Source organism: Rhipicephalus microplus, chromosome 1 (assembly GCF_043290135.1).
Source record: "Rhipicephalus microplus isolate Deutch F79 chromosome 1, USDA_Rmic, whole genome shotgun sequence".
In the NCBI taxonomy this organism is placed as follows: domain Eukaryota; kingdom Metazoa; phylum Arthropoda; class Arachnida; order Ixodida; family Ixodidae; genus Rhipicephalus; species Rhipicephalus microplus.
In genome coordinates this window covers 19,028,633-19,045,288 of record NC_134700.1, presented here as the reverse complement: position 1 = coordinate 19,045,288, position 16,656 = coordinate 19,028,633, and the positions used below count along the sequence as shown (strand labels likewise).

At 45.7% G+C, this 16,656-nt stretch overlaps 2 protein-coding genes across 4 annotated transcripts in view; one reads left to right on the top strand and one right to left on the bottom strand.

The window, feature by feature from the left end:
- The window catches only part of LOC119178160 (dual oxidase maturation factor 1), a 328,683-nt gene that overhangs the window by 130,997 nt on the left and 181,030 nt on the right, over positions 1–16,656 (top strand). The gene's annotated exons all lie outside the window — the stretch shown is intronic.
- Positions 845–1,882, bottom strand: LOC142798083 (uncharacterized). The gene has a single exon (XM_075887362.1). It carries the CDS (start codon positions 1,880–1,882, stop codon positions 845–847), a length of 1,038 nt encoding a protein of 345 aa, XP_075743477.1.

Below are 16,656 nucleotides of genomic sequence, written 5' to 3'. Positions count from 1 at the left end.
AAAAGCTCACCACTCCTGTCTCTTTTTCCAGACGAATTATAATGATCAATAGCTTCACATACGCAGTTGAAATCTCCCATAAGTACCGTGCATCTGTCGACGTCAATTAAATTACGCACTTTTTCAAATAACTCAAGTCGTTTCGGAACATCATTAAACGCATATAGATTGATAATTCTCCATGGCACTCCTTGCAACAAAAAATTACAGCATATATACCTGCCCTCTTCATCAACACTAGTGCAGAATGCTGAACAGGGTAGGCTTTTTCTCAGAAATAACCAACAGCCCGCAGATAAACCTTTAGCATGTGAGACACACACATTAAACTGAGACAGAAAAGGTCGCAGGGCCTTCTCGGTCTCTTCCTCGCTCTCGATCTTTGTCTCTTGGATGGCGACAAAGTCGAGACGCTTCCGATTGAGAAGTCTACGGAGCTGTGCTTGTTTCTGCGAAGACCTAAGGCCGCGTACGTTCAAGGTGGCAAATATGAGTCGCTCAGACTGCGCCATGGTGACTACCTTCTAATTCGCTTATTGTCCCTCTTGATCATTCCCAAGAGTTGGCGCTGAGGCTTCCCGTGAGCCCCAGCAGGCCTCCTAGATCGGGATCGGCGACACTTCCCCTTTGGCGTGGACTTTCGGCGACGGCGTGACTCCCTAGTCACTGACGCTGGGTCACTCCCTTTGCTTGAATCCGAGCTGGAGGATGCGCGACATTTCAGTTGTGCTGTATCCGTAGAGATCTGCATATCATCTCCCGACACTGCACCATGATGAAAAAGCTGCTGCGGAGCTGCAGCGCAAGCAGGTGTTGAACTTTCTGCGGCATCCAGCCCAGAGTCTCAATCTTGTACTGGTGGTTCTTCGGCATCTTTATGGGTCAGCACAACAGCACTCTTCATAGGATCTTCCACTTGTGCTATGGGTTGTGTGGAGTCGTTTTGGGTATGCTGCTTGCATGATTCACTTGGCTCTTTGCACGCAGAAGTTTCAACTGTGTCAACAGCGAGTGACTTTCTTTCCTCTTCTGGATTCCTTGTGGTAGAGCCTGCAGCATATGACATTGACGGAGTGTCTCCCGTTGCGTCCAGAACCTCGGTGGCATCCATAATATGCTCTTGTAGGTTATCATCTGGCTGTTTTGTGTGCTGTCGCAGCTTGTTGGCGTATGTCATAACACAATCTTCGGCCGAATGACCGAAGCGTCGACAGTTGTCACAGCGAGGGGTCCTGCAGTTTCGACGGATGTGTCCAACCTTACTGCACCGAAGGCAAAGTGGTGGGCGGCCAGGTATCAGGACGAGGCTTTGCACTCCGCAGACAACAAGAATATGAGGAATATCCGCAATGCAAACTCCATCAGCAAGGGACAAAACAACATCCCTATTTAGCGTCCGCATTTGTTCCATGTCCGCTACTTTCCAGCTTTCTTGTGATATTGTCTTGACCTTCCCAAAACCTTGCAGTGCCTCGCACACATAGGCGTCCTCCAAGCGTTCAGGAAGCCACATAAGCTTCAGCTTCACTTCCGTGGGCTCCGGGTCTATAACGAGGCATCGACGACTTTTGACGAAAAATTCGCTTCTTGTGACCAACTTTGTTTTCGTCAGCGTTGACTTGCATGTGACCATCCAAACATGAGACATTTGAAATTGACCTATGGAGCTTATTTCCTTCAAGTCAATGATGTCCCGAAGAGCATCTCTAAAATCTTGAACCCGGTAGGGGTGACCAGCTAAGCCCGCATGTAGAAAAACAGAGTCCACAACAAGCTTACCGGTGGGAAGGCGAGGAAGTACAACACGGTAGTCATTGCCGCTGGCTGAAGCCTGAGCTGCACCTCGGCCCATGGCCGATAAATCCTTCGAAGCGGAGAACATGAAAAACGCGTCCGTTCAGAACGTCGTCTTCGTCGTCTTCGAAGAAGCCACGCCGCTGCTTGAGACTTTACCGGCAATGTTGCCTTAGGCAAGCTTGAGGTCGGGAAAGCAATCACGTTATTATGTCTTATGAAACATTTTAAAAGAGCGAAAGAAAAACCAGTCATCGCTCAATGCGAATAGCGTATAGCGATTGCGTCGTCCAATGCTCCAACCAATTACAGAAGCTTGTTCATGTTCATCTAATAACTGTGGCACATACCCACTTCAGGCATAATTCCTCATCGTCGTCAGCCACTGCATGAACAATTGACACAAAATTCTTTGCAAGTGTTTAGTGGATACCACGCGTTTCAAAAGGAAGATGAGAAATAGCATAGCGAATGCTGGCCTACTATCCAAAAAAATTTTCTAGTGCCGTAGTGGGTATCAAGCAATGATGTTTGCAGCAGTTACCCAATGAGTGTTAAAAACGCTCTGAAAGGCTACTCATCTAGCTTTCGCTGTGGCTGTGCTGCGCCTTGCGCGCGCAGACCTGGCGATTTTTTTTCTATATATGTAGCAGTGTCCAGGTCTACCATCGTCACGAGCAGCAGCGCTGCATATCAGATTGGGGCTTCTGGTGATGGTGCTATTCATGCTTCTGTAGGAATCCTTATGCAAATGTGCACAGCCTGCTATATAAAACTTGTGCCTGTTTAACGAATGTTTGTTTGTGCATTTGTGCATATCTTTAGTGCCACTTCGTATTATATTGCTCCGTAAAAAATTACAACACAGTCACCTTTCAGCGGCATGCGTCTCATTACATCGATTCACAAAGTATGTTTATTCGATGTATTTTTTTGTGTAGAGCCTGGGTTAGTTTTGCTGCATAAAATCGAACGACAAGCAGGGCTCATTTGCTATATTACAGAGACACCGAGAGCACGGCAGGACGTCGATACAAGGACATTTACTGCGAAAGGAGCTCGCGTTGAAACTACCGTGCACAAGGCATGTCGTGGTCCTGTGCTGATCGCTGTATAGTATGCCATAACACGTGGTGAAAGAGAAACGTGCGAGAACTTAGACGAGCCAGGACCAGATACCCATTGAGCTCTGCTCTAATACACCCTTGTGCGTCTATGTCAAAACGGCGTTAAATTGTCTGTTTCGTTTATGAGAGTCCTGCCGCGCTGGCAACTTATGAACGCGCAGTTTTTACATTCATGTTCTCATCTTTCCTGTTGATTTTTGCCCCTGATTACGCAGCTGAGTCATTCGCTTACTTTAAGTTGATTGTTGTGTAATGCAACTGTTTTAATTCATTTTCGGAGCTAGAAGCAAGCTTTTTTGGCTGCTATGTTCTGACACCCCAAACTCGAACTGCAGTGGCTGTGGCATCACCAAATACTGATAACGTGGCTCAGATGCAGGCAAGAGGACGTGAGCGAAAAATAGTCAAATAGGCAAGGAGTGTTTCAGCCACCACTGGTTTGAGAATTCAGCCTAATTTGCTCAAAGTAGCCAAACCTGGTAGCCCTGCCCTCTCTCGCCCGGCGCAAAAGTGAAACGCCTCTCTCGGAAGCTTTTTTTAAAAGAAATTTTAAGGTAATTGTGGATATTGCGTTTTGCTTGTTTCTGGTAATGCGTTCATTCAAGCTTCTTGCGAACATGTTAATCTGGTTTCGAGCAGTGCTCAGATTGTTTTAAGCTTGCATCGACTACAGGATTTCCAACGTGATTACGCCACAGGAGATCTACGAATGGACGACATGCGGGGTCCGTAAAGCGCTAGGCACTTAAAAGGACTCCGCGAAGGGCACTGGACGACATCAAAGATTTCTAGACGTACCTCCAACAGTGGGGAAGAAAGAACTTGAGAAGCTGGTCGCATCTGATGGAGAGCACTTTACAGGTGACTGGAAAAATATTGTGAGAGGTTCTGTGAAATAATTTTCGATAACAAGAATGCGGTTAATTTTGTGTGTACCTTTGTGCATGAAGCACTGCCACAATGGGTCAACAGGGAGCCTTCAAGGGCTAGTACATCTATTCCTTGGTGATCCATAGTGTCACACACTTAGAGGTTTTCAACACCTATACAACAAAACATGGCCAGAATCGGCCAATCCGAGTGTAACTTTCGAAATCGGTGGCTCTTTCATCTCAGGGCCCGCAGCAGTCGACAGACAGTATGCTAACGTCCAGAGCCGGACGCCCGATGACTGCACCCTCCGGCTCATGAGTGGTCGCATTTCTCTAGTCGTGCAGGCAATCGGCTATTACCCTTTAATCAACTGGGTGGGCTGTCTCATGCTTTCCAAAGCTGTATCCGGCTAAAGCAATCGTGGCGTTAAGGAGCGCGCGCGAAGGTCTCCCGCCGTTTTTTCCTCCTCGGGTGGCCTCTGAAAGGGGTTGAGGTGAGCGCGTGGTCCTTGTCAGGTGGCCTTGGCGGCGTTTTTGTTGTCCTCTTTCCTTGCGTTGCTGCACTGCGTATTCACACTTCTTTCCTTTTTTTAGTTTTTTTGGTTACTGAAGAGTCGCCTCATCGCAATCGCATGCATTGGCTTCACTTTGAGCTGTACAACCAGCAAACTACTCGTGACTCATTCACGAAGTATCGAGAGATATTTTGACGAGCATGCCTTCTGAGAGGTTGTTTTTTTTTCATGGAGCAACGTTGTCTGTAAAATTGTTCTTATTTAAGCGTGTAAGTTATAATTGTCATCGTATAATAGCTTTTCCCAAGGTGTAGAATTTCATTGGTAAATACCTAAGAAGCAGACCTTATATTCCGTCTAACAAATTTGCAAACTGCTATGTTGACGCTTCTGTTGCTCTGGCCAGAGAAGAAGTCCTAAGAGGAAGGATAATCTAAGAATAAAGAGTAGAATGCTTAGTTTTATGAATAGGAGGAACGTGCAACAAATTTTGTTGGTCTTCCTGCGAGACACTGGGCTGTCCGACACGTGGTGACAATTTCCAAATTGAGGAGATGCTCAGGCGGAACAATTGCTGGCCATGCAGGCCAGGCTAACCCCGCCTGCTGCAACACCACCAGCACCACCACCTATATTCACTAAAGGTTTCTTCCAGTGGCTTGTAGAGTCGTCGGCAAATAAGTAAAAATGATTGATGTTTTCCGGCTCTTGAAAGTAAAAGCAAAGGGGTGATAGTACCTGACCAGACCTGTATAAATCAAAATCAAGTGGTGGAGTTCGGCATCAAAATTTTGTAAAAAACAATACCACTTTTTGAGTGGCGCACAATTTATCAATGCAATCAAAAAAATGACCATATTCTTGAGTTGTTAATTTAATTTTCATGCAATTTTGAAGTAAAGAGTAGTTATGACATCGAAATTTAGTGACAGAACTGGTATCAGGTACAAACGACGTTGCAGGACCAGCTAGGGACCACCCTGCGAGAGCGTCCGCCATTTAATTTATAAATATATATGCCTCGATGACCTGGCACCCATACCATCCGCACTCTGCTCAAATAATTAGGAACTAAAGAAGCGAAAGCATTCCAAACGGAAGACTCGAAAGAATAAGTTGAAGTTATGGATATGCTTGCGGAAAGCGAATCAGTAAGAATGACTACTGCTGAGTCATTTGTTGAAAAATTTCTATCGGCCAAAGTAATTCATAATTGCTGTGCTTCAAATATAGGAGTGCAATCCGGGAGTCGTACTGAGAATTACCAAGACACTGTCTGTTAAAAGATACCTACCTCTGATTTTTCTTCACACATTGATGCATTCGCAGCAATGACGTTAATAATTCCCAATTATTGGAGATATTCTTCTAATAAACATTTTATATATCTATCAAGTAGAAGTTTGGCAATAGAAGGGGGCTAGCTGCTCTATAATGAACAAAATTTGAGGCCTATGTAGCCTAGATCAAGCCTCATTGAAAATTTTCTCCCTTCGTAATTAAATATTAACTGTGAATGTCTAAGTGATGAAGCGTGATTTTTAAATATAGTGCAATGGTAAGCATGCGGAATAATTTACAAGCTAGGGTGAGGAATCGAGCTTCTTGATGTGACAAACTGCTCGCAGTGACTTTCGGAACCCTCAAACAACTCCGAAGGGTTTCTCATTCTAAGATAACGAGGAGATTAATCTTATATGCTTGTGCCCCAGAATAAAAAAACCCAACAAAATTTGATATTCGGAAGAACATACACACGGTAAATTCTAATTAGACTGTCCCTATGTAGACCAGTGGAGGGTTGACGAAGTTTTCGAATTCTTTGAATGGCACGAGGTGCCTTAGATTTATTATGTTCAATGTAGTTTCTCCAAGTCAGTTTTTCATCATAAAGCATCCCTACCTATCTAACGCAGTTTTATTGTGAAATCACCTCTTGGTGAGATTGAAATTAAATGCTATCAGGAGAATTCGGGGGAAAACAGACACAAAGCACCTTGCCGACAGCTTCCACTGGCCAGTACTACAAGCAGGTAATTACGCCTTATTGCAACGATGTGACAGAAGCGAAACTTTGTGGAAGATGCAGGATGTTCTGGTCAACATGGTAGGATATACAATGTATGGAATCCTGGAAAAGCGGGTGAAGGCAAGCGAGTGAGAAGCAGACAAAAAGTTAGGTGGGTAGATGAGATTCGGAAATTTGCGGGTGTAAAGGCGCAGCAGGAAGAACGGGACTGAGGTGACTGACAAAACACGGGAGATGCCTTTGTTCTCTAGTAGCCTTACTAAGGTTGATGATGTCATTATGATAATCAAGTGCAGAGCCGCGCTCAGTATCGATAAGACAATCGTTTTCTCTGCCACTCATGAGCCGTACGGTGTCGGCTAGCAGTTCGACAGAGGAGGACAACTCTACCTAGTGATAACGCTGTTACTCACAGCTTCTTTGTCGTAAAACAGCTTGCTTTATTGCAACTAATTCCCTAATAACACAGGTTTGTTAAAAATTTTAAGGCTGACAGTGCAACTGCTGGTCAACAAAGAACCTGCCAAACCTTTTCAAGGTTTGGCACTCTGTCGTGGAAGAACAGAAGTCAATGTGGCTGAAGAACTTTGCACAATAGTCGTCGAGATTATTATCAAAGAGCTCATCGACACCGTTATCGCTTCTGAGACTCCGTTACCAGAAATTGACATGCCATTCACCATGGAAGAACTCGAAGGTGCATTAGTCACTTCTGAGCGCACGTCATCGCCAAGTCCTAGTGGGATTGCTTATATTGCGTTGGGACATCATCGATAACAAGCCAGAAAATAACTTTTAACATGCTTCAACAACTCCTAGCTCAGTGGCAGTGTTCCCCAGAAATGGAAGACATGTCAATTATTACCACTTCTGAAAGCGGCCAATTCCTCATCAAACCTCTACAGCGTATCGCCCTAGTGACCTCGCAAGGCGCCATTGAAGATGTTGGAAAGAATGGGGCTGTTTCGTCTCGAGTGGTACTAGGAAAGATCCACAAAATACCGTTGCTGCATAGTAGGGATCCGTCTGAGCTCCTCCTCCATCGTCTCTGTCCTTGACTTATGCACATTGGTTCAGCAAGAAAAAAGTCGCAAGCTTATATGAGTTGCACTCTTTCTTGACGTGAAGGGTCCATATGATAATGTAGCCCACGATGTCATCCACACTTCACTCGGAGCAATAGGCATTGTTGGAGGAATGTTTCAATGAATAAAAGACTATACAACTGGCAGGTGCTTTTTGTGCGCACAGATGAGGGCAGAACAACTGAATATTGCACCTACTGCTGTATACCTCAGGTAGGTGTAATAAGCCCCACCTTGTTTAGCATAAACACACAGGAAGAAATCTACATAGAATCCACAGCCACCATAGTTCTCCATAAAAAAGCGACAGAATCGCAATAAAAAAGAGTGTAAGGCAGGGAGACACGATTTGTCCAATGCTTATCACCGCGCGTTTACTCGAGGTTGTCAGTGCACTTGATTGGGAAGAGTTAAGGATAAGTAATAATGAAGAGTACCTTGCTTACTTGAAATTCATTGATCACGTTGCCTTGATAAGTAACTTAGAAGACGAATTACAGCTATGTTTACTGAACTAGAAGCCCAAAGCAGAAAAGTAGGTCTGAAAATATTATGCCCAAAACTGAAGTAGTGTGCAGCTGTCTCGGCAGGAAACAGCACAATAGATGCAGAGACGCTGTAAGTTGTAAAAGAACACGTTTACTTGAAACAGGTAGTAACAGTGGAGCCGAACCATGGGAGTGAACTAACTGAAAGAATAAGGATGAGGTGGATCAAATTCGGCAAGCATTCTCATATTATGAATGGGAATCCGCCACTAACCCTCAAAAGTACGGTATAAACAGCTGCATCTTGCCAGTACTTACCTAGGGAGCTCTTTGTAAGCCTGGAGGCTTACAAAGAGGGACCATCTTAAATTGAGTATGATGCAGCGAGCGATCGAAAGAAAAATAATAGGCGTAACTTTAAGAGACAGTAAGAGAACAGAGTGGTCAGGGAACAAACCGGGAATAAGAATATCATAGTTGAAATCAAGAAAAGGAAATGGACAAGAGCCGGACACGTACAACGTGTGCAGGATAACCGCTGGTCGTTAGGAGAACTGACTGGACTCCCAAAGAAGGCAAACGCACGAAGGGGAGGCAGAAAGCTAGGTGGGCCTATGAGAATAAAAAGTTTCGGGTATAACACGGACACGGAAAGCACAAGACCGGGTTGATTGCCAGATCACGAGAGAGGTCTTCTGCCTGCAGTGGGCGTAGTCAGGTGGAGGAAGAAGATGATGATGATGATGAATGTAGCCCTCATTGCACTGGCGGAGGCTCTGCCTAAGTCGGCGTGCCCATCCGTATACGCCGATGTTATTTGCCTTTGGAGTGCTGCAGTTACTCGCCCTCAGGTGCGTGCGCGAATACAGTGGGCCCCTAACTTTAAACACAGCGTACTTAAGAAACAACGCCTAATTATATCATTATGGAAGATAGAAGTGGGTCGCAGTACTTAACATAGACTGGAGGAGAGGTGCTGACCGAAAAAGCCTCAGAAATTACGGAACGTGATCTTGCCATTCTCTTCAGCAGTGCATAATCTATCATTTTTGAAGATTTTGCCGGTTTACTTACAATCTACTTTTGTGGAATGCAAAGGAAAGTTCTACTTGAAAAAAATACGGCGAATCCCACGTACCTGGGGATCCACGTTATGCGAAGCATGCGGAGGGAAGGTGACCGTATTGCAATTTTTTTATTAAGCAACAAGTCATGGAATAAAGCTATAAATATGTACAAATGTTTTGCTCACATACATATGTTGAAGAGTTGCAGATGTTTATATAACCAGTTGTTTTCACCTGCGCAACGATGCCAACTGGAACATGCGTATTAGCAACAGCAGAAGCTGATATGGAGCACTCATGTTTGCGAAGGTGCTGGCCTTGGACACTGCTCCATAAAGCAACTTCAGCGCATGACAACTAACCACAATTGACGTTAACTCGACGTGACGGTCGTATCAAAAGAGTACATATGTAATGTTAATAAAATTTGGTAGGCAACACTGCAACCACTAAAGACTTTTCACAAGGATTAGCGTATATTTGAAAAGTAGTTTTGAGACCTGGCGTATCTCTGTGATGAAATGCTTCATTGCCAAGCAGATTACTTGGGTTAAATTCCAGCTGAGACCCTGACATTCTTCGCATTTTTCGGGTCGACGCTACTGATGTCAGGTATTTCTTAACGCTCGCGCGTCAAAATTGCCCCTGTGCGTTCTCGTCGTTCTTGTGTAGACACTAAGTGTTAATCACCTGTGGTACACAACCGCATACCAGCGGCACATACCGCTGCCCGTGGGTATGTGCCTCTATCTGGGGGGGAAGTGTTTCACGACATACGCGACGGGATTGTGTCATTATTCATGTCTTGACCAGCGCGTCAAATTCGCCAAACTATCTTACTCTCCCATGCTAATTTTGGTTCATGCCAAGTGAAGGGGGTGACCACGAGAGCACCCAAACCTTAGCGGACAGACAGACAGACAGACAGACAGACAGACAGACAGACAGACAGACAGACAGACAGACAGACAGACAGACAGACAGACAGACAGACAGACAGGCAGGCAGGCAGGCAGGCAGGCAGGCAGGCAGGCAGGCAGGCAGGCAGGCAGGCAGGCAGGCAGGCAGGCAGGCAGGCAGGCAGGCAGGCAGGCAGGCAGGCAGGCAGGCAGGCAGGCAGGCAGGCAGGCAGGCAGGCAGGCAGGCAGGCAGGCAGGCAGGCAGGCAGGCAGGCAGGCAGGCAGGCAGGCAGGCAGGCAGGCAGGCAGGCAGGCAGGCAGGCAGGCAGGCAGGCAGGCAGGCAGGCAGGCAGGCAGGCAGGCAGGCAGGCAGGCAGGCAGGCAGGCAGGCAGGCAGGCAGGCAGGCAGGCAGGCAGGCAGGCAGGCAGGCAGGCAGGCAGGCAGGCAGGCAGGCAGGCAGGCAGGCAGGCAGGCAGGCAGGCAGGCAGGCAGGCAGGCAGGCAGGCAGGCAGGCAGGCAGGCAGGCAGGCAGGCAGGCAGGCAGGCAGGCAGGCAGGCAGGCAGGCAGGCAGGCAGGCAGGCAGGCAGGCAGGCAGGCAGGCAGGCAGGCAGGCAGGCAGGCAGGCAGGCAGGCAGGCAGGCAGGCAGGCAGGCAGGCAGGCAGGCAGGCAGGCAGGCAGGCAGGCAGGCAGGCAGGCAGGCAGGCAGGCAGGCAGGCAGGCAGGCAGGCAGGCAGGCAGGCAGGCAGGCAGGCAGGCAGGCAGGCAGGCAGGCAGGCAGGCAGGCAGGCAGGCAGGCAGGCAGGCAGGCAGGCAGGCAGGCAGGCAGGCAGGCAGGCAGGCAGGCAGGCAGGCAGGCAGGCAGGCAGGCAGGCAGGCAGGCTTAATGTCGCCGAAATTCACTAAGAAATGATTAGGATTTAAAGTAAGGCTTTGCATTGGCTCTAAGGTTGCCCCCGTCCTCAACAGTACTTTTCTAGGCAGAATCGACAAACACAATAATAAAAATTTGAGGACTGTGGCAACGAAGATAGTAAGATATGTTGATTACTTTCTTGTGTTCATCACCCCAGGCTGCTTGGAACACAAGGTTTGCAATGTTTTCAAACACTTTCAAGAGCACAGTCGTGGGTTAAAATTCACGGTGGAATTACCAAACGAGAAACAATTTCAGTTTTTAGATTTAGGTCTAACGGCTGGCGATCAGCATGTGTGCTGGCCGTACTTCCCGCGTTCAAAAAAGCCAATACCTAATTTTAATTCAGGACATTCAAAAATTGTGAAAATGGGAGTGTCTTCCATACGTGCAGCGATAACTAAATTATGTCCAGACAAACTGCTCGGAAGTTTCAACAATCAACTACTAAGATTAACACTTGCTGGTTTACCGCAGACAGTCATGCGCAAGCTAACCCAAAAGTTGTTAAAGAGCGTGAAATCGGGTGGGGGGGGGGGCACGAGAAAAATAGAATGAAATATCGCACACATCTGAACCTGTAGTCATCCTTTCCATTCATAAAATATCCGGTGGGTTGAAGAATGTGGCTAATTGTTTCAATGTGAAAGTGGCTTTTTCGGCTCCGAATAAACTTAGTAATGCATGTGGTAAAAGAGAGAGATAGATGGCGGCCAAAGTGAAGTTAGCCGATAGCAAGAAATGCCAGGTCAAACTCAGCAGAAGTTGTGTACCTAATTACACTGTCATGCGGTCATGTATACGTGGTACAAACCGGCTGGCGTTTGAACGTTATAGTTTACAGGAACATTACAGAGCGGTGACCCGAAAGGACGGAGCCGACTTAACGCAGCATTGCATTTTGTGTGGCTACTCACTCTTTTTTGTTTACGCGACTGCCTATCGAGGCATAGCGATAAAACTACCCGCAAATTCATCGAATCGTTCCTCATTAGGAGAAGTGGGGGAAAGTTTGTGAGCCACCCCTTCATTGTGTTTTCAGAGAAAGAGTACTTACTTGGTAAAATCACTGCACCTATCTTTTTTGGGTTATTTCATTCGCTTATGTATGATTTTGTTTACCTTTTTTGTTTAAGTGCATGCGCTTTGATGATATTCATCAAGCATGCACCGTTTCACCATCAAGGCATGCGCCTTGATGATGAAACGAGCCCTTAAGTATACACTTCTTTCCCATATATATATATATATATATATATATATATATATATATATATATATATATATATATATATATATATATATATATATATATATATATATATTAATTACAGCAAGGAAGTAACGCTGGCCCCGGTAGAATAAGGAAAAATAGACTACGACGCACGTTGGTTTTGCACGGTATATTCTGCCTGACGTTTCGGCTGGTCCACCAGCCGCATCGTACTCTTTTTCATTATATATATATATATATATATATATATATATGAAAAAAAGTGTATACCTAAGGGTTCGTTTTTCCATGTTTTAACACAATATTATTGAAATCTAACAGACAGTAATACCAAGGAATGTACAGGGGAAGTTATCAGAACCAATGAAATGTAAATAAGAAGAAAGAAAAGTGGATGAAAAAATACCAATCAAGGCGCATGCACCTAAATGCGTTTCATCATCATGCGCATGCACCATGCACCGCTTCACCATCAAGGCATGCGCCTTGATGATGAAACGAGCCCTTAAGTATACACTTCTTTCCCTTATATATATATATATATATATATATATATATATATATATATATATATATATATATATATATATATATATATATATATATATATATATATATATATATATATATATATATATATATATATATATATATATGACGCTATGATGAATGGGCGACGTGGCCTGGCTCATACCCCATGTTTATTCCATCTCACTTCTTCCTTCTCTGCTTCTACAAACCATCACTTCATACGTCACATGATTCCCCCTCCCCCCCAAAAGAATGAGCTGAGCACGTTACAATCAACAAAACAACAAAAAGCGTAAAGTGAAGAATGTCAAAATGCACGGTAGTTCGATTTCATAAGGGAGTTTCTTATCTCGCACAAAAGCTTCACAGCAGAGGTCAGCTGTCCGGTCAAATCTAGGGTAGCTCTGGTGGACGAGGCTGGGTGTTGCGACCAGGATAGCATAAGCATGCTTTGGGCGTGAAATCAGATGGAAACACAGCCGGTATTCTTGCGATGAGTGAACGTGGTGTGATGGCCTTGAAGCATTGGCTGGATGATATGCGCAGGTGTCGTGCTATTTGTCTAGATTGGAACCCATGCGTCGCCACCCGTTCGCGTGCTTGTTGACCGAGGCTGGTGCGGGGATTTCTGCGTCCTTGCGGAATACAGGGTATGGTTTGGCGCCTTTCTCGACGTTGTATGTCGTGTTGCCTGAGTCTTGGTCTCGACTGGAGAAAGCTTACTCGACGTCCCTTGGGAAAATATTCTGGATTCGATGCTTTCTTTGTTTCGAGCGAGAAATCTTGAATATGTCGCCGGTTTGGTTGACACGTTTGTAAACGGCTTTTCATAAACCGCGTGTGTTCTTCCGAAGATGATTCCATTCGTCGTCGTCCTTGTTCGTATAGCCCTTGGAATCTCTGTTGTTCTTGGACTTGCTGGCATTGATGATGTTGCTGCGAAAAGACCTGAGGTGGCAGCCCTTTTTTACCATGACACTGACTTTCTGGGCAATTGAATGTGGTGTCGAATGGGCAGGTAGTAGTCTCTAGGCTGTTGTGCTGCATTTCGGGTAATGAAGGTAATGCTTCAGAGTTAACAGATACATCATCAGGGGCTTCTTCGCTGTTCGCTGCGAGCGGTTCTTGCTCCTGAATCTGGATGGTAGGTTCAGGGCTTGGCTGAGTATTCTCCGAGCTCCGCAGCTCTATCCCGACCATTGTGAGCGTGCTAGATGTGAGGTGGGCGTTGTGAGCGACGAAAGAGCCAAGTGGCGGAAAACCAGGAGGTAGCCCAACTGTGCTAGATGTAAAATATGCTGATCCAATGTGTGAAGACTGATTTTCACTCTTTGGGTCGTCATAACGTTGTTCGGCATTTTCCTCATGTGTCAACTGGTCTACCATGAACAAGGCGTCCTTATGACACGAATAGTGACCATTAGGAGCCTTTGAACAGCTGCGTCGTAGAAAACCAGGTGGTGGACCCTGTATGCGAGACGACGCATGAAAGGCATCAGTAGGGTGAGCGACGTCTCGTGTCGTATGTTGAAGCGATGACTTCGGAAATGCTGACTTTCGCGCAGAAGGGATGCGCGCTTGACGGTTAGGTTTTTCCGAATATACGCATGGCCTTCTGTAAGTAAACGCATGTGCCACTTCGTCTTGAGGCACTTGTCGATTCGCGCTGGACTTTCGAATGCTTGAGGACTGCTTATGAAATTGACGATAGCGTGCAGTTGTCTCTAGATGGTTGCCAATGAGTAAGTCTTGGTCATAGTCATTAAAACAGGTAATCATCTCCTCTTTGATTTTTTGCCATGACTCGTCGTTCTCGAATATGTGAATCAGGTAAAATTTGAATGCCTCACCTGAGATGTAGTCAGTGAAGTTGATGATCATTTCCCGTTCCAACCATGATGCAGCGGCAGCGTGGAGCTCGAATAGGTTAAACCAGTCCTGTACGGGTCCGTCGTCCGCTGATCCGGTGTACTTGGGGATGTCAAGGTCGTCTGATGGTGCTGTCATGATGCTGGTCTTGGTGTAGAGTTGGGATGTACTTTTGTGGTCCACGTTCGGTCACTGCGTCTTGCTGAGACGTTCGAAGATGGTGCCCGGTTGATGAAGTGGCCGCCAGGTCTTCATCCTGTCGACTCGTGTGACGCTATGATGAATGGGCGACGTGGCCTGGCTCATACCCCATGTTTATTCTATCTCACTTCTTCCTTCTCTACGTCACATATATATATTATTTACAGCAAGGAAGTAACGCTGGCTATATATATATATATATATATATATATATATATATATATATATATATATATATATATATATATATATATATATTGTTACCAATCAATATAGCACTTACTACTATACAAACCATTTATTTAGGGCGAACCTGGGCCCGTAAACTCAAAAATAAATGGTCAGCCAAAATGTCCCTTGCTCGCTGCCTCCAACTTCGTCGGTCTCTTCCTCTTCACCTCGAGTCTCGTGCCGGTCCCGTGGCGTAGCATCGTGGCGCGTGCAGGACGGCGTTCCATGGCACGGCTTTCTTACTACTTGTGTGGCGGCTTTTAGAACGCAAATTATTGCACGCGTCTTCTGCGAATGCCGAACTATGGCATTAGTCCCCCTCCTAGCACGCATCACTCAGATGCGTACAGCCGGCTGAAAGTTTGTAAACAATAGGACTTGTCCTTGTGTTAGACGACGTGAGTCAGTTCGCTTGTTCAGTTCCTGTCACAGTACGGTTTCATACGCACTACATGTACATCTTCCGGGAGATTCCTGCGTCGTGTTGTGCATACTTGATCTTCAGGGATCACTTCGTAGTTTAATGGGCCTAGCTGACGAAGAACCCTGTAAGGTCCAAAATAGCGCCACATAAGCTTTTCTGACAGGCCATGTGCACCTACAAACGTCCAGACCCACACTTGGTCTCCACGGGAGTACTGAACGTCCTTTCGTCTTTGATCGTAACGGTGCGCGTCGACGTCCTGCTGTTGAATGATGTGGTTCCGTGCTAGTCGTCGTGCCTCTTCTGCCCTTTCTACATATTCGCTGATGTCAGGGTCCTTCATTCGTGCTGTTGACAGGCAGCATCGCGTATAATGTCATTATTACTGTCCGACCATAAAGAAGTTCAAATGGCGGGAAGTGGATGGTCTCTTGTACTGCGGTATGGTATGCAAATGCAGCATACGGTAATATGGTGTCCCAAGTCCGATGCTCGACGTCCACATACATAGCGATCATGTTAGCAAGTGTCCTGTTCAGCCCTTCAGTTAAACCGTTGGTTTGCGGATGGTACGCTGTACTTCTTCTGGGGTCGGTGTGCTTTAGTTTCATGACAGACTGCACTAGCCTGACAGTAAACGCAGTTCCTTTGTCAGTTTTAAAGACTTTAGGTGCGCCATGTCGCAGCGCTATCTAGGTCACAAAAAACTGAGCCACTTCATTTGCCGTTCCTTTTGTGAGAGATTACGTCTCGGCATAGAGGGTCATGTAGTCGGTTGCTACAACTATCCAACGCTTCCCTAATGATGACATAGGACCCCTAATACTGCTGGAAAGAGAAGCGTTGCGTTTGTGTCTGGGTCTACCAAAGTTTGTTGCAAATAACGTGTTGTATATGGAAGCTCGCCTACCTTTTCTGCTAAACAGGTTTAAAATTCTTACTGTGCAAGCATTCTTAAAGATATACAGTTCACACCAAAGACTCTCATTTTACGCTTTCATTCAAGAACCGACTTTATTTTTCGAAACCCATTGGTCGCGACTAGACACCCCGCAAATAGTATTTGCACAAGCACTACTACAGCAATTGAATGTAAAAATTAAACATATTGGTCCAATACAAAACCTAAAGTCAATGCTTAGCATACAATTCGATAATATATTTCCTCACAACGCGAAATAATTGGCATATAGGTATTTAAATGACCAGTTAGCAGATTATCTAGCTCACCTAGAGATAAGCAGTATCATAGCGACTGATGCATCTGTGTCAAAAGAAAAGGCTGGGGTTGGCATTTTCTCTCCTTATTTGGACTAGTCCTTTTCAATTCGACTCCCAGATTACACCCCGGTATTCAATGCAGAATTATTGGTC

What these genes read in the sequence shown, in the direction of transcription:
- LOC142798083 (XM_075887362.1), bottom strand. Translation starts at nt 1,882, where the DNA reads ATGTTCTCCGCTTCGAAGGATTTATCGGCCATGGGCCGAGGTGCAGCT.